At 36.7% G+C, this 20208-nt stretch overlaps 1 protein-coding gene across 1 annotated transcript; it reads right to left on the reverse strand.

Moving 5' to 3' along the window:
- Positions 1-803: 803 nt before the first annotated feature.
- LOC135585782 (brefeldin A-inhibited guanine nucleotide-exchange protein 1-like) lies at positions 804-18425 on the reverse strand. Its single transcript, XM_065105022.1, has 11 exons — positions 17094-18425; positions 13243-13560; positions 12749-13079; positions 12205-12627; positions 11836-12128; positions 11484-11757; positions 9362-9867; positions 8929-9250; positions 8418-8766; positions 7654-8321; positions 804-1517 (listed from the first exon to the last, which is right to left on the reverse strand). The coding sequence occupies exons 1-11, from the start codon at positions 18119-18121 to the stop codon at positions 906-908; spliced, it is 5124 nt and encodes a 1707-aa protein (XP_064961094.1). The 5' UTR covers positions 18122-18425; the 3' UTR covers positions 804-905.
- Between the last annotated feature and the right edge of the window lie 1783 nt (positions 18426-20208).

Here is a 20208-nt window from a genome sequence, read left to right on the forward strand (position 1 = left end):
ACCTTTGCATTATTTATTATCTTCTTATTGATGTGTTTTGTGATGGGGGGAGGGGGGGGGGGATATTCCTAACTTGAAAGAAATCAGCCGCTCTGGTTACGCAGTGCCAGACGATTGTTGGAAATTTAATTGAGATATAAATGGAAAATTGAATCAACATGTCGTTCCTGCCGTCCCTTGTGGGATGATGCCATTCCTATAGTTCGAGTGAAGATCTTAAGTCAATTATATATAATCTTGTATCATGTCATTGATTCCAACCATCAGTGAATGTTTGGAATCGTAATGTGATATTATTTTTGCTAATTCAAATTGAAGAGTAATATTAAATCGAACTATTTTTTATGTTGGATACATAGTATATTATTTTTTTCATAATTAGCAGCTTTGTATTAATTGCCATTATCATTAATATTGGTACATCACTATTATTAAAATCGATATTATCGATAATATAATTACACTTAGAAGGATATAGGGTTAAGTGGAGTGAAAATTAGATTTCTATGAGATAGGAATCAAAACTATTAACCTCACATGAGGTTTGTGAATAAATAATTATTTAATAATAAGCAAAGAATATAAATCTTTCTGTTGGGAAAGGACGAGGATCTTAAAACCATTTAATATTCACATTTATATAAAATCCTAACGCAGAAAAGGAAGCCCAAAAGAAATGTGGTTTAGAATTCTCTGAACATATAACAATATTTTAACATTAGTTTTTTTTTCTGAAGAAACTGAGAATTTATCTTTCACGAGGTACAACTTGCAGGGCAATAGAACTTTTGAGACACTACATATCAATCCAGAACACGGTGGCCATTTATAATATTCAACAAGAATTATGTCACACCGTATGGAGGATGGAACAATAGAATGATATTTTAAATCAAGTCTATACATCATAAATTCATTATTGCAGGGCCTACTAATGACTGAAAGATGTCAAATAGCACATGCTGCACTTCGCTGGAGCTATGTTCACAACGAATAAGGTTAACTAACAACGGAAAAATGCAAGGCAAGTTCCTTTTAAATGAATCCCTCTCCAAGCTACTTAAGACTTGCAAGGACAACACAGCCAGCGATGCCCTAGCTGCCAATTCCTCTCTCTTCGCTGAACCTAAAGGAAGTATCCAGTGTAATGCTGGGCTTGTATTTGAAATCTGATCTGTTAGTTCGTGTCCTGCACAATTTAAGTATATCTGCAATATTTTCTGACAAACTGACACAACTTCTGATTCTATTCTCAACTCATGTGACACAAATTCATCTTCAGTAAGTAAAGTTTGCAAGAATTTCAGGAGATTCTGATAGGATTCATTCTCGAAATGAACAATTGGTGGATCAGAAATCTCCAATAAGGAGCATGCCTTCTGCATCTTCAGCTGTACAGCACTTTCATTACTCACTTCACTTGAATGTGATGCAATGGACGAAAGTATTTCCAATAGAATGGTAACATGAGCTGCAGAAAAGTATTTCCGATGCACCTCATACAGCTTCTTGACAACCTATTAGCAGGAAAACGAAAGGCCACTGTCTTTAGACTACTGAATGACAGCTTGATGCAAACTTGTACGTAAAGATATAACAGCACGAGTGTTCATCGACTTAGAAGGGGGAAGAAACAAAAACAAAGTTTTGTCAATTCGCATTACTTACGAATATAAACACATTCTTGTTCACAGAATCAACTTTGTCATTGCATGTACTTATCTGAATCATGGATTGCTAGATGTTTTGGGATTACTGATTTCTTAAAGCTTCCACCAAGACCAAAGATGGATCACTTAAATGGAGGGTTGGCATCATTAAATTTGTATCCATGCATCAAAAGAAAGTTTCAAAAGTTATAAAGCTGAATCTTGATAGAGTGGCCTGTTTTACATCAACAGATGTCAAAAAATCTCAACTCAGGTAGTAATCTAAATACTTCCCCAACCCAATCCAAGTTTTCATTACAAGACAAAGAAGAGTATCATTACCGGAGCAAGTGATCCGAATCTAAACCATCAAGTTAGCTTCACCCATGTAATTTATATTAATTCATTGAGCATTGGGTTTCATGGCTGCTTGACAAACTGCATTGTTCAATAAGGTTAGAACATTAACCAAAAGATCTTGACCAGCCAAATAACTACACCATCATCCCAACCCATACAATATTGAAACTTTAATGAAACTGGGGATCAAGCGATTGAAAGTCATTGTCTCCCTATCTGTATCTTGTTCTCACCATGCCTAACCTATCTGACCTTGATTCTAGTCTAACAATCGAATGTTATTATCCTACTCAATGTTTAATAGACTATCCATCCTGTTTGGTACAGGTTGGTATTTATTGGTCTGACAACTGGTCGAGATGCAACTTGGATGATTTTGCATGTTTTGTTTCAGTCTGAGTTGTACCCTCTGATAAACTCACAGTATCAGGCTTACCAAGTGGTAAGCAGATCAGAATCAGATGGTAAGCTTGTCCAGTTCAGTCTGGTATGAGATATACCATCTAGTAAGCTTGGTACAAACCAGTATCAGGATTTTTTTTAAAACAATGTGTGACAATTTTATCTCTTTCTCACCATCACCTCACAGCTATCCCTCTTTCTATCTTTCTCCCCTCTTGACTCCTTCCCAGCATGTCATCACTGCCTCCTACCTACCACATTGCAAACACTGCCTTCTCATCTTATCAGTACGTATAGCTACCTTCTCCTCTCTTTTCTCTCAGTAATTTCTCCCCTGCTCCCCAGTCAGGCATGGAGACATATCATCACACAATACGCCCAACCTTGCTAGCATTATGAAACCTCGACTCTTTTTATTTTCCAGATTAATGGAACTTGAAGGATAGAATCCAGGCTCTCAAAATTCAAGCTCATCTTTGTGAGGGATTAAACCATTACTTGGTCTGACTTAAAGAAAGTGAAAATGTTTGGTAACAAGTGACTCTGAGAAAGTATAAGGGAAGTGAGCAAAGGAGATATACCAAGAGAAACATGTCCGTCTAATCTAAAAAAAGCTCATAATAATTTTACTAATCATCTCAACAAATATGCAAACAAGACTCATTATTCACTCTTATTCATGATGTTTGTTAATACGGCTTATGGTAACTTCAAAAGGAAGAAATATCTATCAAAATAAATTATAATCTAACAGCAAACAAATTACCAAAAAACTATATTCTCAGCCTAATTATAATAGACTAAATACCTTGAGGTCAAGAAATTAAAAAAAAATAAAAATAAAAAACCCACATAAAAGTCTACCTAATAAGACTATTACCTGCTCGTCCGAGATACAATGAGTCTGAACATATATTTTATAACTCAAAATTAGATACAATGCAATTTTTATAACTCAAAATTAGGATGAAAAATCATCCCCAAAAAAAACATAATAAAAGTGAACCTGATCTTATCTTAATAACTTGTCCTTAAATTCAACAACACTCGATCCAGCCTTGCAAGACCCAAACATGAGTTGCCTAAGACCAGTAATTCTGCATCGATTCGCCTACTCTAGATGGATCTTGTCCTCGATAACTGTAGGATCTTTAATAATACAATGACAGGCCGTCATTGTTGCATGATCTCACAGAAATTGATGCCTGCATCCCCAATTTACAATTTGATAGGCATTTGTGACTTGATTAAAAACCAATCTTCATAGGTGCTTTATCCATCATCAAAGTTTGCAATGTTGCTTTGACTTGTGACAAAGATGCCTCTAACAGTATCACTGCATCTTAATAGCCTCAATCTTGATGACATGCAGTTGTCTCCAACTTAGGCTCATCTTGCTTTTGCTTCACTATTACAATCTCGTCATTCTTAGCCGTCAACTTTTCATGTTGGAATTTGTACTACTCTCAGATGTTAGCATCATCTATATGACCATAACTGAGTGCAAAGGAGACAGGTAACTCGGTCAATGTTTGCATCATCTCGAGTATAGCTCTCATTTCCAGCAACATATGATTCTTCAGTAAGGAAAGAAAGGTCAAGCAAAGGAATCTTCATGAAAATCACAGGTCTAGTAGGAAAAATCAGTTAAGGATGGGATCCACCATGATGGTAGAACATATTGGCTATCTAAAGCTTTGGAACTATTTTAATAGTGAGTACTTGAAGAGAAATAGAGGAAGAGACATCCATGGTCATCTAATTAAATCTTAATCTAAAGCCAAACTGATTTCAGAAAGATCAGAATTTTGTCCCTACTATAAAAGGTTTATCACCTTCACAACTATGGCCTTGGAAGTAAAATAACATCACAAAAAATTTCTACAAAATAGACTAACATTAGCAAGTCTATGCTCCAGAATGAATCTGAGATTTAGGACAGAGATTTAGGACAAAATTCCACCCAAAAAGACTAGAAAATAGAAAAACTTGATCTTGACTCAATATCTTTCAACCATAAACTCAATCGAGAACTAATATGGCCCAACAAGACACAAATAGGAATCAACTTGTCTTGCATAAAATGGTGCTCAGGAAATAGTGCAGCATCAGTAGGATGACTCGGTCCTTGAGGCTTCCAGAATGAAACTCATGACAACATGTGCCACTGAGTTATGGTACAAGCAAGGAAACTAATGTTAAGTAGGGGTGTTCTGATACCTAAAAACAATGAAACTAACCATTTAACCCAGCTGGATCGGTTCAGTTCAAGTTTGGGTTCTAGAATATTTTTAGTATTAGTTCAGCTAATTTGCCTATTTTTACAATCATTTCATTGAATCTAAAGAAGAAAAATTCTTCCACATTTGCTGGTCTTTATCAATAGCATGCTGCAATTTGTTTATCTCAAACAAAGTTAGACAAGTGATTAGGGTATCAGTGAGTCAAAATGAATCAATAATTATACTTGATAAGAGGGTTATGAAAAATGTTCTATTAGCCCAAATGATTGTGAGAGTCTATTACAGAAGCAAAATAACCTCCGGATGTACAATTAAAGTTGATCTTCACAAATCTTATGATTCAATTAAATGGGATTTTATCAAAAAGATGTCAAACTTGCTTGGCTTTCCTAAACACTAGCTCATTATGAAATGTTTAACAAATACACTCTATATTCTCGACTTGGAATTTGGTTGGACATTTTGACAGGAGAATAGGTTTGATGCAAGGTGACCCAGTGTCACCTTATCTGTTTCTATTGGCTATGAAGTGTTTGACTCGAAGAAGAACGAGGAAAGTTAAAAAGGAAACAATTTTTTTAATGTCCTAAGTGTAGGAAATTGAACTCGAGTCATCTTTGCTTTGCAGATGACTTGTGTTTTGCCATGAGAATTTGACTGTTTTAGGAAAATGTTAAAAAGACAACATTACTTTCCAGCTGTATCTAGTTTAAGTGTTAAGCCAGAAAAGGTTTATATTAGAGGAACAAAACCTTCTGTGAAGCAAGATATCCTATAGTTTCTGGATTTCAGGATAGCAAGTCCTGCCAATTAAATCTCCTGAAATTACTCTAACTTCAACAATTATGGATTATAATGATTTTAGAATACTAGTTAAAAAATCAGTGCCAAGGCCAGAAGCTACACATCTAAAATACTTTCTTATGCAGGAAGAGTCCAACTTATAAATTCAATGCTCTTTTCTGCAGTTAAATTGGAGCATTATTTTTTAAATTCTAAATAGAAATAAAAGAAATAGAAGTAGTCATGAGGAAGTTTATCCGAGAAGGAACTGAACTTGACACAGGTAATGGTTAGTAGCCCGGAAACAAGTATGAAGCATCTCAGAAGGGTAACTTGGATGATAAAGCTTTAACAAGAATCTGCCCATAGCTAAATCTCAAACTCCACTCTCCATGGATTTACTAATTAAATGTAAAGAAGTAATCTGAAAGTCAGACTGCTACAATCTACAAACAGTATTTGCGCTTGGCCAGACATTGAGAATAAAGACCTTCTAGTGCACCATAGCTAAATCTCAAACTCTACATAGATTTACTGATGAAATTAGAAGTAACAAGTAATTTGGAAGTTGGACTGTTACAATCTACAAATGGTACTTGTGCTTGGCCAGAGGTATTGAAACTAAGGACCACCACATGTCAACTCAACAGCTAGGAGATTCTATTGCACTACTAAATCTAAAAACCTCATCTTACCATAAATAATTAGTTGAATCTGTATCTCGACCTTAGTCTACAATTTTTTATTCCATTGATGTTTGAACATTTTACCTCTTGTTCCAAGACAAATGCAATTTCCCATTATAAATGATCAGAAATCTTAATAGTGCAATACTGAAATGAAACTTGTGAAAAAAAAGATGGGTAATCACTGAGCAGTTGACTAATGCAATCAATCAAAGTTTCTTCAACTTTTATTTTATTAAACCAATCAATTTTCTGTAGAAATATTGGTTAACTAAAAATTTTAAACAGAATAAACAATCACGGGTGAAGTAGACAAAATCCAACTGTCTAGATTTCAGTAAACCAATCACAGGGACTAGCTAAAGTGATGTATAGCAAATATTTTTTCCAACGGTACAATATGCTTAATCATATGTGAAGATCCCTTCTTAATTTAATACTTCTAACAAGATATGAAAAGTTAACTTTCCAACAAGGATTTTAATTTTGAATGATACTGCCTACACCGGGCGGTACCATCGATTGAGGCTGTTTCCGCCCATTACCGCCCGAAATCGGTCGGTAACGATCGATTTCGATCGTCGCTGCCTGCTACCGGGCAGTATTAGCCGAGGGAGAAGGAAGAGGAGGGAGAAGAAAAGGGAAAACCTGCAGATTCGGCACTGCTCTCCCTCGACGATCCCAATCCGTCACCGCCCTCCCTCCTCGGACGCCGTAGATGAGATGTCGCTTCCTCGTCTGAGACGACGAGGCCTCGACGTCGTCAGCGACTTCTTCTCATCCGCGCGGGGAGATGTCGTCGAGGCTTCGCGGGGAGAAGAAAACACGGTTTCATCTCCCTTTTTTAATTTTTTAACTATTATTATTATTATTATTATTATTATTATTATTATTATTATTATATATATATATATATATATATATATATATATATATATACCGAGCGATATGTCAGAGTGTACCGCTCGATACACTCATACCGTACCGAGTTGAAATTGCGGTATGTCATATCAGAGTGCATGGTACACTCAATACTCCGGTACAGTACGAAATTGCGAACTTTGCTTTTCAAAAGGTTAAGTTCAAATTACAAGCCAGCACAAAGGAAAATACAAGAGAGCTTGTGAAATTATATTTATATTTATATATTTATAAATATGTAGCAAATGATTAAGACTTTCAAGGAAAACCGATGTGGTAGGCCTCGAAGCAGTTATATACAGATTTTAGGTTATAATTACTGAATAGCCCAGCCAAATAGTAGGAAAACATAAGCCCAATATGCAATACTTTAGTCAATATCAAATGAACAATGCTAACAACATAGATGTAACTAATTTGGGACCCAAAAAGTCATGCTTAAACTATATGCCAAAAGAATGTTAGAGCATTGAATGGTTAAAGACTTCATGTGCTTTAACTTCGAAAAAAATTAACCAGTATACCCTGTCAGTACTCAATACATCAAGAAAAACCTCCAATGTAAAGGAACACCTGAGAACAATATTGCTATTATGAGAGAAAGGTTACCTGTACAATTTGGAGCTGAACACTTATGTGGTTCTTCATTCTGACGATTGCATATGATGCTGTTTCCATATTAGCCTCCTCTTCATCATCGTTAATAAATTCATGATCAGAATATTGTTCACCATCAGAATAAGGCTGATTTCTATCAGGAACCTCAACATTTTGCATGATCTTGATGATGTTTGAAAAAACAGGTAGCATTGAAGCAGCTGATTCTTTCAAGGGAACTAAAATATCCTTCCATTCTGCTTCTGATAGCTTGCTTCCTAGACTGGCAGCCAAATGGAGTAAAGCAGCCATCCCTGTGTTAGCATACTGCTTATAGGGACTGCTTAAAAAACTTGTGATAATAGCTACAACATTTGCAAGCTGTGAACGCACTACATCGAAAAACTTGACAAATAAGTCAACCAAGCATTTTGCTGCTAATGTATCGGTTTCAGATTTCCATGAATCATCTTCCATATATTGAGAGTTATGCACTGGTGAAACCTGGCCAACAAGCATATGCCGTGGATTGTTAAAAATGGGGGAAATTGCAGATTTAAAGATATTGATCCAGAGATGGGATGAAAATAGGTGACCATGGTCCTTGAGAATGTCAAAGAATACTTCTAAAGCACCTTTTCTGATAGTTGGTCTAGGATCAGATGTCAACTTAGATAAACCTGAAAATACATATGTATAACTTCTTAGAATAAATTCCAAAATTCCAGCAATAGAGAACTAGCAAGCATGAAAATAATAAATCCCAAAAACTATACCATCAAGTAAAGGTAGCCAAAAGAAAGCATGATCATCTTTTTCAGTCAAATTATTTCCATCTAAAGCATCTCCATTTCCTAAATGACCATCAGAGTTCTTGTCGTAGCAAACCAATCCACCTTCTGCAAGTTTAACAGCACAGAAACGAAGAAACGCAATAGCATTGAGGCTTGCATCACTATTGAATCTGCTGTTTGTAAAAGCTATCAGGCACTTAACACAGTCCGTGAACGTTGTGGTTTCTGTCTCAGTTATATAAGGAAAATAATCCCTAACTATTTTCTCCATTGTCCCAAAAGCCAACAAAACAATACTTTTGCGTTCATCAGCAGCAGCAATTGTAAAAACCTATTAACATGCAACCAAGTTTAATCTTCAGTATAGATAGAAAGTTACAAAATTCTAATTCAATATTTCACCACAAAGGCCATTCTCATTTAAGGTAATCCCTGAAAGCAAGACAGGTATAAGCACATAGAATATAAGAAGTATAAGAAAAACGAAACATACCGTAAAAACACTTTTCCATCCAGATTTCACATGATTAACACGACCCAAAACCATCTGTGAAACACATCGAACAATTAGTTCACGAATTTCGGAAGATACACTCTTCTGCATAACAACCACAAAAGGTCTCAAAAATTCATTCTGAAAATTATAATTAGCAAGCTCCTCTCGCTCCAAAAACTTCATAGCCAACTGCCGTAATGAATCCATGACAAAGATTGCAACTGAAAGATTTTCTGACAATCCTACTGAAACAAAAAATTCAGCAAGGACATTCCAGATGCGAGACCAAACCAATCGAATGCGATTCATATTATAATGCCTGCATGGATAAAATATGTATCAATGAGATCGAAGTGGGTAGCTTGTACACTTGTTTGAAGAAAACAATATGCATCTGCAGACATAAATAAATCACTAAAAACACACTTACGCAATTTCAACTATTTTTGTGAGGCTGAAAACTCGAGGATCTGTTGGAGATTGTAATTCTGTCATAGAAACCTTACAAAGGGCCCTCACAAAAGCTACAATTGCATCACCATTCAATCTTTGGCTATGAGCAAATATGTGGTTTAGCTCAAAGCTACCAATCTGATCCAACAGATTTAAGTTGGAAATAAAGCTACTAATCTGATCAGGGGTAACCAAAGCAGAAGCTTTAATTCCCACAGATGCACTATCATAAGAACCACCTCGAACAACAGCCATTACCGCTGGATTTTGTAAAGCATTTCCTTTCCTCTTCATGGATGTAACGGCAAGTGTTTTCTGTGATCTTTCTTCTGATTCAGTGAGGGGTGCTGTAAAGAATGAAGCATCAGGAGGTGCACCCTCTCCAAGCAGGTGTAAATGCTCAAACCGTGAAAGACATGTAAATATATGCTCCCATGATTCTTGCAGATAATTACCATCTTCAATGGCAATGGATACAATAGCCTGTTAACAGATAAATTAGTCTGGTATATAATGGTCACAAAGAAATTGTTAATGATTCTCAAAAGAGATATTAACTGATATGACGCAGAATATTAATTCCAAAAAAAAAGTGGAAGTTAAAGCCTAACAGATATTGCTATTCAAAAATAAAAACTGTATGCTTTTGTCTATTGATTCATAGCATGTACTTCAAACATAATACATTTTGTATCCTTGTGCATATATGTCATAAAAAGGAAGACAAAGTAAATACAACCAAACCAAGAATACCAATAGAATAAAGAAGCAGACAAAACCAAATTTTGACTTAGTACAATTGGAATGCCAGCATTCTTAGGCAACCCAATGCTTGAGGCGCCCGCCTATTCGGGATCTAGAGAGGGTCACAAATCCTTAACCCTTAAAGTAGAGAAGTTGTTTTAGTGACTCGAACCTACGTCACCAAGGACCAACCTTACCATTGTACAAGGGTTCATCCTCAAATACCAGCATTCTCATACTGTATATTCTTGAAGTCATGCTAATCAGTAACACATATTTATAGACTATCAAATGTTTATTTAATACAAATGTCAAACTAAGGTATAGAAAATATAATATTTAAGATGTAACATTGTTTGAGTCATGCTAATCAGTGGTTCAGTAGGACTATTAAGTGTTTATTTAATACAAATGTCAAATTAAGGGATACAAATTAAAATATTTATGATACTAATTAAAATTACCAATAATAAAACAAATCCAAACATTTCAAGCTAAAATACATATGAAAAATTGACCATGTACTTGGGAATGTGCAAGTTTTACTTGGTCCCATATCTGCCTTATATTAGATCATAACAGATAAGAGCTAAATATTGTCATTCAGACAAATTAACATACATATGGACTTGACCCATTCAATCTATAAGAACAGAAACAAGTTCTGAAGAACACTAAAAGTATTATTCTCCTAGATTAAATTTCAACAGAACAGAAGCAATGTAAACTATTTATTAAAAAAATGTAATCTATCAGCTAAGCTATTGTGCTCTTGACTGTGTGGTCGCATGACAGTTTTTAATGTTCAAAATTAAATGGCAGACATTAACTAACAGACAGCACACCCTCTGAGTGATGTTGTCAGTACTCAGTAGAACAAGTGATCAACTCACATACATATGTATATATAGTTACAAACATACATCAAGTCACGTTCTACAAGTAATTTCATATGGTTGCATTATTCACAATTGTTCATGTAATGAGATCATTCAAAAGGTGATCAGATCCTTAATAGACTCAAAATCTTTTTACTAAAAGGACTACAACCATAAAGAGAGTCTAAGCAACTGTTTAATAAGTTTGCACTGTATTTTATGAGACTGTATCACAAGGTTAGATGGGCCATAAACAATGTTCTATTTGTTACAATATCAAAAATTAGTAATTAATAGATATATAATGTTATACAGATTTTCAATTGAAATAGTTAAGAAAATCTAGGGAAAGTCCTACATATGCTAGGATACGTTACCCACCACCCAATTATCAGGAAAAACGTAAGACAAATTTCCTCAATAAAACTAATACATTTTGTAACTGGAGGAAAATATCCATTAACTCAAGTGGTTCACCTTAACAGCATCAACATTCTTCTGCTTCATGTCTGCAGCACAATGAAGGTATGTGAATTTTGCTACTGATGTGACAAAAGCATCTCTCTGTGTCTGCATATGCATCACTGAGGTGACATGCACTGCATATCGGAAGCCCTGCAAACACTGTGCTGTGGCAGACTTGTCATCACTTTGGTCAAGCGTCACACTGAAAGCAGCCATCATGGGGGCCCAGCAAACCTCAATCATAAATCTCAGGATTGCTGTATCCGTTACAGCATAGAACATAGACCTAAGTCACCAATAAAAATAAATCCAAAATGGACATGGAAAAGATATAACATCATGCACTTTTTAGTACTAGACTTACTCTGATTTTCCACTCTTTGCTTTAAACTGTTCTTGGATGTGCCTAATGAGCAAATCATTTGCACCTAATGCTTTTTCTTCTGCTTGCTTCCAATTTACCAAGTTGAAAATACTATCCAATCCCAAAAGCTTATTGATGCTGCTCGTTTGCTTACTCTGTGGAGCTGATGAATCAACACTAATTTTTATTTCACTTTTCACAATTTGATCATATAAAGAACTCAAATAATCTTCAGGTAAATCCTTCCCATCATCTATTCCTCGATTATTCCGTATAAACTCAGCTTTTGACATCTACAAAGAAAATAAGGTTTGACATTTTAGTACAGAGGCAGTTAAAGATTACCAAAGAAAATCATCAATAACAAACCTTATCTTTCACCATGTTATTGTGTGCATCAGTGTTTAGCATTATCACAGAATAAGCAAGAACATATGCAGTATCTGCACTGGTAAAAGAACTCGGGTTGCATTTACAGTAACGTTCTGCAAACTTTTCCATTATGCGGTCAATTTTTTGTGCTTCTCCAGGCAATCTGAAGCCTCTTAGGAAGAACCTTATGGCTTCACCAAAGTTCATACCCTCAAAATCAATTGAATCAACATATGCATGCATAACTTTCAAAGGAAACTCCTCCCTTTCACCCAAGTAGTCTCCAATCATAGCTGCATTCAGCCCAGAAGTGATTTTCAAAAAGGAAGCCACTTCTTCTGGCGAAGCACCTATTTTCTTGGTTTTGATTAGAAAATCAATACCCTTTGAAGGTTTCCTGTTAAACAGTGAAACACCTTTCTGCAAAGATAAGATGTGGATATAAATAGAAACCATAGTTTTCCGATCAAAGAAACAAAGGGGAAAAAAGGAATGCATTAAATGTATCCTAGCATGAAAATGAGTATAGAAACATTATCACCTGAAACTCCAACTTATAGGCCCGCCGTTGTTCTAGTGTGGCAGCATCAGATAGCTCAGAATTTGCATCAGAATGCAATTCATACTCGACAATGGTTCCTTCTTCACCATTCAACGCAGTGAGGTTCTCTGCAGAATGCTCCTTTTCAAGACTTTGAGGAGCAAAAACACCAATTTTCAGCTGCTGATCCATCCATGCTCCCATTGATTTAATGATACCAGCCAGGCACTTCACTGACTCAACACGCAATGTGCTATCCTGAGCTGGGGACAATGATGTCACTGATCCAGGAGGAACACCTAAACCTGTCTTTAGAAGGCCATTGACAACCCTGTTGAAATTAAAGAAAACTCTTAGAAAAAACATGGCACTGCCATACAATCACTCAGAAGTTATATTCTAATGTTGTGTTCAGCTAAAGTAACAGTGTCAGGATCAACTTGTAAAAGAAGGTAATAAAAATTAACTACTCATGAATGAGATGTATGATTTACCTTTCAAATATGTTTGGTGCATTCACATCGCAATCATAATTCACGAAAATGTCAACCATAATTTGCGGGTCTTGACAGATCGTTTCCAATAAGTTGAGAACTGTCATTTTCTGCAAAAAACTAGGTTGAAGCACATTTTCGAGTATACGCAAGACAAGCATGGGAAAGAAAATTCCAACTTCCTCTTTCAACATTGATCTAAACCTTGACAATAAGCCCATGAAAATAGAACAAAGTAGCTGAAAAATACTCATCACTGATAATGCACTATTCTTCAACAGTGATAAGCAAAGATATTGCTTGATAGCTCCAAGAAACCTGCATAAAACAGGTAGTAGAATATTTAAACAGTGATCTTGTGAAGGGAAACAATCCTCAATTGGAGAAAAAGAACTATCGTTGTGCAAAGAGATGCTTACTAATAACACATTTTCTTCATATTTATCTAGGAATACACAGAAGTATGTTGAAATATGTCTCATTTATCCATTGTTCTTTATAAGGAAAATAGTTACACATCACTCAGCAAGGGCAAAAGACATGAAAAACTACAGCTGCATGTGAGAACATCCTGTCACCTTTACCACATGTAACTATAAGAAATTCAAGCAGCTTCTCAATAATGATTTATTATAACAGGTATGATCATTTATATCATTCATAATTTACAAGTAATGTTGATCATAGTCATGCTTAATGGAGAACAAAATCCATCTTCAGCATATACATAAGTGGATTTATCAATCTCAATCGTAAATGAGTCACAGGTCTAAATCCATGGAAACGATAGGTCTGGGACATAGCTACAAATTCTACCAATAGAGATTATCCACAAAGGTCTTATCATGTTAATATACATTACCAATTACCAGTATCAACCAATTAAGTATTACCAAAATCTGATAAATGTATAAATAAATATATTGAGAACCATGGCAAAGCCAATGAGCTTAAGTTTGTACAAGTTAACTCATCAAAAAACAGTTAGATCCTTTTCAAATGCTCAATATTGTTGTTTTTCTTTTACTATTTGATGATCGGTTCCTTACACTTTTGGTTATGACAAAAACCTTTCTGACTATCCAGTTCCTACTGCTTGGCACATGAGAAAACATTTCCATCAATTTCTTGCTACTTAAATCCAACCACAGGGTTTTACCACTTGGGCAACAGATAATTTATATTCTCCGGATCACTTGATGTACAATTAAAAAACCTATATTTTTTTAGTTCTGATGTTTGATATAGATTAGCAATTTAGCACAATATATGATAAATTCTTTCCATGACTGGTAGAAAGGAAGATAGATTAGGTAGTTGATATAGCATAAAACAACATACAATAACCAATCATTCATGTTAAAACAACATACAATAGCCATCATTCATGTTAAATAAAGGGTATAAGTCTAGAGACAAGACTATTTTAGCTCCAAACAACACGATTATTCAATATTGTAGTACTGGCACTGAATGATCGTTGAAAGTAAGTGCATAATGATTTTGAACTGAGTCGCTCTTGGACTGCAAAGCCGCTGCAGGTATGAATTCATCAAGAGGAGACAATTTGCACATCCTGCTATTGAGGGTTACATCACTAGTTGGTCCATAGATCAGGAGGTTTGGATGCACAATATAATATAGAAAGAATGATTTTTAGATGAATAATTACCGCTAATTTTCACTTCTTTGGTGGAGGCCTCTCCATGAAATACTGGATATATCCCATAGAATGATTTGAAAAGGTTCAAGAAACATTTTAGAGTATAGGAAGGAAGTGAAGAGGATGTAAGTTAAGATTTGAAACTTGCATCACAGCCATCCAATACTTTTTGGTACAGGCAAAAAAGACATAGGATCAGAAATTTAAGAAATGGAATAATGCATTCTAAGGAGAAACTTAGATATTTTGACTATTTGGGTGATCAGAGAAAAAGAAAAGACATATCATCAGAAATTTAAGGAAATAGAACAATGCATCATGAAAATTTCAAAGGAGAAACTTAAATATTTGGCTATTTGGGTGATCAAACGATGTATTTTCAGAGGTTACCTATAAGACCAGAACAAGTCGTTTTTTTTTATGTTTCACTGTAGCCTTGAGTAAATATTAACAAGGCATCTTAAATATTAACAATTACTGCATAATTGTGATAATGAGTCACAAGTAACACGATTAGAATTGTTCAACATCATTAGCACTCATACTATTAAATGGAATGCGAAATGATACAAAAGATTTTTTAAAAAGGCAATTGTAGCTTTCTTAATACAATTTTGCAATTACAAGATTGTCAACTTTTTAAAAAAGCCTAAAGAGAAGAAATGAATAAACATAGACGAGTCCAAGATGTCCATGCACACACCCTTCAGCTAAAGTATTTCATGATAATGACCATTCCAATTGTTGACATAATGGATGACATGAAAGGCATGGGCAATGGAGTTGGGAGAGAGACTGAAGGAGTTTACCATATATAAGGAATCAGCTTCCAACATTGCCATAGCAAATGTGCCGATAAACTTTACTATTTCCATTTAGATTAAAATCAAAAGAGAGTTAACCATGATGGAAAATCACATTAAAGATCATTCCACATTATCTTTTGCCTTTATCAAATCAAATGTTATGTTTAAAATTACTTTAGCCCCGTCTGAGAGGGAAAAGCATCATCCAGATTATCACAGCTATAAAGAGAATACATCCATGAAACTCATGACGCTCTTCTTTGATCCTACGTGGTAAGTCGAAAGCACATTCTGGCAGTCTTTTAATTCTCTGTTTTACAGTATATGTCTGGATATGACGTTTGAGATCAAAACTCGATAGAAATAAGTTAAACTTCTCTCAGTTCTTCATACTGTGACACCCTAGCTTGGCAGTGAGAGGAGGATTGAGTTGATAAGATATGTGTCTACAAACAGGTCAGTTCTTCCATCACTCGGGTCATGATATTTGGTATTAAAATGAATCTAGTACTACAGACAATGAGTCTACTAGAGATAATTGGTACTAAAATGAATCTAATATTGAGTTAGTTTATAAGATATACATGCCTACAACCGGTAACTTAGGCTTAAGCAGTTCAGGTTGCATGCTTTCAAGTCTATCAAATTAATAGGTCAGTTTCTCCATTACATGGGTCATGATAATTGATATTAAAATGAATCTAGTACTAGAGATAATGAGGAGCCCAAGTAGGAGAGAGTTCTCCGTGAGAAAAGTTCGAAGCATATCACAATCATCATTGAGTTGTACGCCACATGCCACCAACTAGGCATCAATTTAGGTTATGATGAGGCTATCAAGGTGCAAGTGTAAGAGATTGTCACCGCAATTTAGTCACACACTAGAAGCAGGAGAGGTATTGAGTTAGTTAATAAGGTTAGATGAGCCTACTACCATAAAGTTAGGAATATGTATTTTATGTCAAATGGGTTCAAACCTATCAAGTTAACTGGTCAGTTCTATTATACTCTTTTTGGCTTTTAATCCATCAATTTATTTTATGGTGTCCAGACAGACTCTCTTTGTGCCTTTCACTCAATCAATTTCTTCATGTGTCTAGACAGGGATTACAAGTGAATATTATTTCTATTTCTACTTGATTTGTTGTATTTCAATGATTTTTCAAACATAATTTCTGGAAGGTAATAAGACTGCTTGTCAACATTTTTCAATATGCAGGCTGTAACAGCAGATGGTGTTCGTTTTATTTTGCCATAAAGTTGAAACAAAAATCAATACAACACAGCTTTTATTGTAATCATGGATGTACTAGCATGAAATTATGCATTGAAAGAAAAAATTACAGAAAACTGAAGGCAAAACAGGGCCCAAAAACACTTGCCTCTCATTTGTCCGCCAGAGAGGCCCCGCATTCTCAATTGCTAGCTTCAGAAGTTCCAGCGACAAAACCTTCCCCCTTAACAAGAGAGGATCCTCGGGATTCTCTTGCGTGGAGAACTTCATTGAGAGTTTACACAAGTTCTTGAAGAGAAACAGCCCATCTTCTCTGATCTTGCTCAATCCACCACTAACTCCACCATTCACTGCCCCCTCCCCTTCAGAAGATACTGTTGGCACCAAACCCTCTCCCTTGTGCGATTTTGATGGCAAAGGCTCAGCTTCATTTCCCTCCATTACCTCATTGATAAAATTCTGTGCAGCCTGAACCAGAGTGGAATCGTTCAAGTTTCTATCTGATAGATCCATCATATCGGCAATGGAGACCGTCCGAACCCTGACAACATCCATGGCATCCGCCTCCACCCTGGCACAGATGATAACGAGCATCTGAGCCAGGACCAATTTGGCACACAATTGATTGGCCCCGCTCTGGCTGCCGAGGTACACGTTATAGCAGCTTCGGACTATCTGGGCCAAACACTCGTCGCGGACCAGCACGGCGGGCGACCTGACAGCGGCAATGAGGACCCTGAGCATGGCGAGCTCGATGGCCTCGTCGCCGATCCCCCCACAGCTGCAGACAGAAGCCAGGAGACGTGAGGCGGCAGAACGGGGAGCATCATCGGCGTCGGTTTGAAGGTTGATCTCGCCACGGAGGAGACCGTGGGAGAAGAGCTTCTGGGAGCACTCAAGAGCAGGCTCGGCAACCTTTGGGGAGGCGGAATCGATGGCGATGACGAGGGGCTGGAGGAGGGAGTCGGCAGCTGCGAATGGGAGGCCGAGGAGCGGAGAGGGGTCGGCGATATCAGGGGAATCGGAGAGGCCATCGAGGTGGTCGAGAGCGGCCTTGCAGGCGGAGACGAGATTGGAGTGCTTCCGCCACGCGGCGTTCTTGATGATCTTGTCGAGAGCGGGCCCAAGGACACGGCCGGCACGAGAGCTACCCCCGAGGGATTGGAAGAACGCCATAAGGTTGCAGCGGCGGTGGAAACCAAGATCAGATCGGAGGAGATGGGAACAGAGACATTGGTAGGAGAAGGATCGGATCAGATCAGACAGAGAGACAGAATGGTAAGAGGGTTAGGGCTCGTATCTGAGATGAAGGTGTTGATGGCGGGAGGGTCAGAAGGAAGGCCATGATGACCAAGTCAGGAGCGGTGGATGGAAACTAAAAGAAAATAAAATTGGGCAGGGAAGGGATTGACCGAGGAATTCCGATCGATTTCGTAACATCACGCGCGATGTCCTCCGTCCACGTTAACGAATACGGAGAGGGGAGGGCTCGCTTAGGAAATCCGGCGAACAATCGCTGGATCACTATAGTTAACGTGCACGAAGGTCACAATGGAATTGAAGTTTCTTTCGGGTTTTCTCCCATCGAAAGACGTTTTCCTTGTCATCATAACCAGCGGAAACGATACGACTGCGGTAAGCCGCTGAATTTTTCGTAATTATACGACTGGTTTACGTGATAGAATTTAGGGAAATAAAGTCCAATCTAAATAGGGATTTCGTTTTTTTTTTTTGTTTTTGTGTAAATGTTGATGCTAATGTGATAGAATTTGTAATTGTCGCAAAACACTCTATACAAATCTTCTTATTTATATATAATTTATTTTTTTTTAATATATTTTTTTTAGATGCTTTACAGATATATTTATATTTATAACTTTCACTTCAAATATGATGCGGTAGTCAAGTTTTTAGTCACATAAAAACTTTAACTTATTTTAAATAATTGTAGTGGAGTCATGTTTTTATTAACCATGTAAATACTAATATTGTTCGTACACCTTATCTCGAGCTCCTCTAATTTTTCTCATCTATTCTTTTTTTTCTCTCTTTATTTATATTTTTATTATATCTTGTTGAACGATAACATCTTTCACTCTTATTTTATTGAATCTCGGATTTTGATGATGAAACCAATTGAGAGTGTTTATGATTTAATCTGTGTTTTAAGTAACACAGAAAGCTTCAATCATGGGGGAAGACAATTAAAGCAGGAAGAATCATGTTGGGCCAGAGAAAAATATGTCAGAAGATTGGACGTCGAGCCGAATGATCGGTCGACATATTGACAAAAAGCTTCGGGCCATGAGTTCGGGCATTTGGCCAAGAAAAGCGAAAATTACGCGCAGGATATCGGAGTTGCAGAGGTCAATTGACCGATTGGACAATTGATCGCAAAAGAGGACGAAGCGTCGATGAACCAATGTCATATCGGACAACATTTGATTTAAGCTTTATAATAATTGTCTATATCGAAATATGTTTTATTTGTGCAGGATTAACTACGATAGCGATCAAGGCATAAAGCAAAATGAAATCCCGGAGTCAAGAATGAGATTTCGTTGGGAGTTCGACAGTTCGTCGGAAGTCTGAACATTCGTCATAAGTTTTGCCGGAATTGATCGAAAAGTCCAGGAGCTTGCCAAAGAAGCTTATTGGAACTCGCCAAGAAGATTATCGTGAAGTCCAGGAGCTTGCCGGGAGTCCGTTGGAATATTGCCGAGAGATCGTCGGAAGTTCGCCGGAAGCTCGTTAGAAGAAACCCAGACTTACTAGACTTATTAAGCTTAGTGTATGCCTTAAAATTCATAGTTAGCACATAATTGGATTAGAATTGGCCCAACTCAATTAGGGGTCAATTGGGCCCAAGTTTATGTTGTGTTTGGCCAAGTGAAAGGCACAAACAGTGACCCAACTAGTGAAACTGTCGTGACATAATCTCCGAGACTATGTCAGGCAATGATACCGCCTAAACACAGTCTTCTAGGTGATGGTACCGCCAGACTGGGTGATGGTACCGCCCAGTGTTAGTGTCAGTGTCAGATTGGCAGGTGGTGGTACCGCCAATACATCGAAGACCTAGGATAAGACATTTTTAGGCTCTAAGTTTGAATCAACTTAAGGCCTATAAATACCTCTCTCATCCTTAATTAAAACACACAAAAATTGAAAGTGAAAAAAAAAGAAAATGTTGTTGTAATCTTGTGTGAACCACTCTCAAACTCTAAGTGTTAGTGAAGTTTAAGAGAGGAGATTGTGGAGGT

Source organism: Musa acuminata, chromosome BXJ2-4 (assembly GCF_036884655.1).
Source record: "Musa acuminata AAA Group cultivar baxijiao chromosome BXJ2-4, Cavendish_Baxijiao_AAA, whole genome shotgun sequence".
Classification (NCBI taxonomy): Eukaryota; Viridiplantae; Streptophyta; class Magnoliopsida; order Zingiberales; family Musaceae; genus Musa; species Musa acuminata.

What these genes read in the sequence shown, in the direction of transcription:
- LOC135585782 (XM_065105022.1), bottom strand. Translation starts at nt 18,121, where the DNA reads ATGGCGTTCTTCCAATCCCTCGGGGGTAGCTCTCGTGCCGGCCGTGTC. An exon ending in GCACCAAACATATTTGAAAG is followed by an intron (nt 13,080 to 13,242) that starts GTAAATCATACA and finishes TAATTTCAACAG; the next exon opens with GGTTGTCAATGGCCTTCTAA. An exon ending in TTGGCTACCTTTACTTGATG is followed by an intron (nt 8,322 to 8,417) that starts GTATAGTTTTTG and finishes ATGTATTTTCAG; the next exon opens with GTTTATCTAAGTTGACATCT.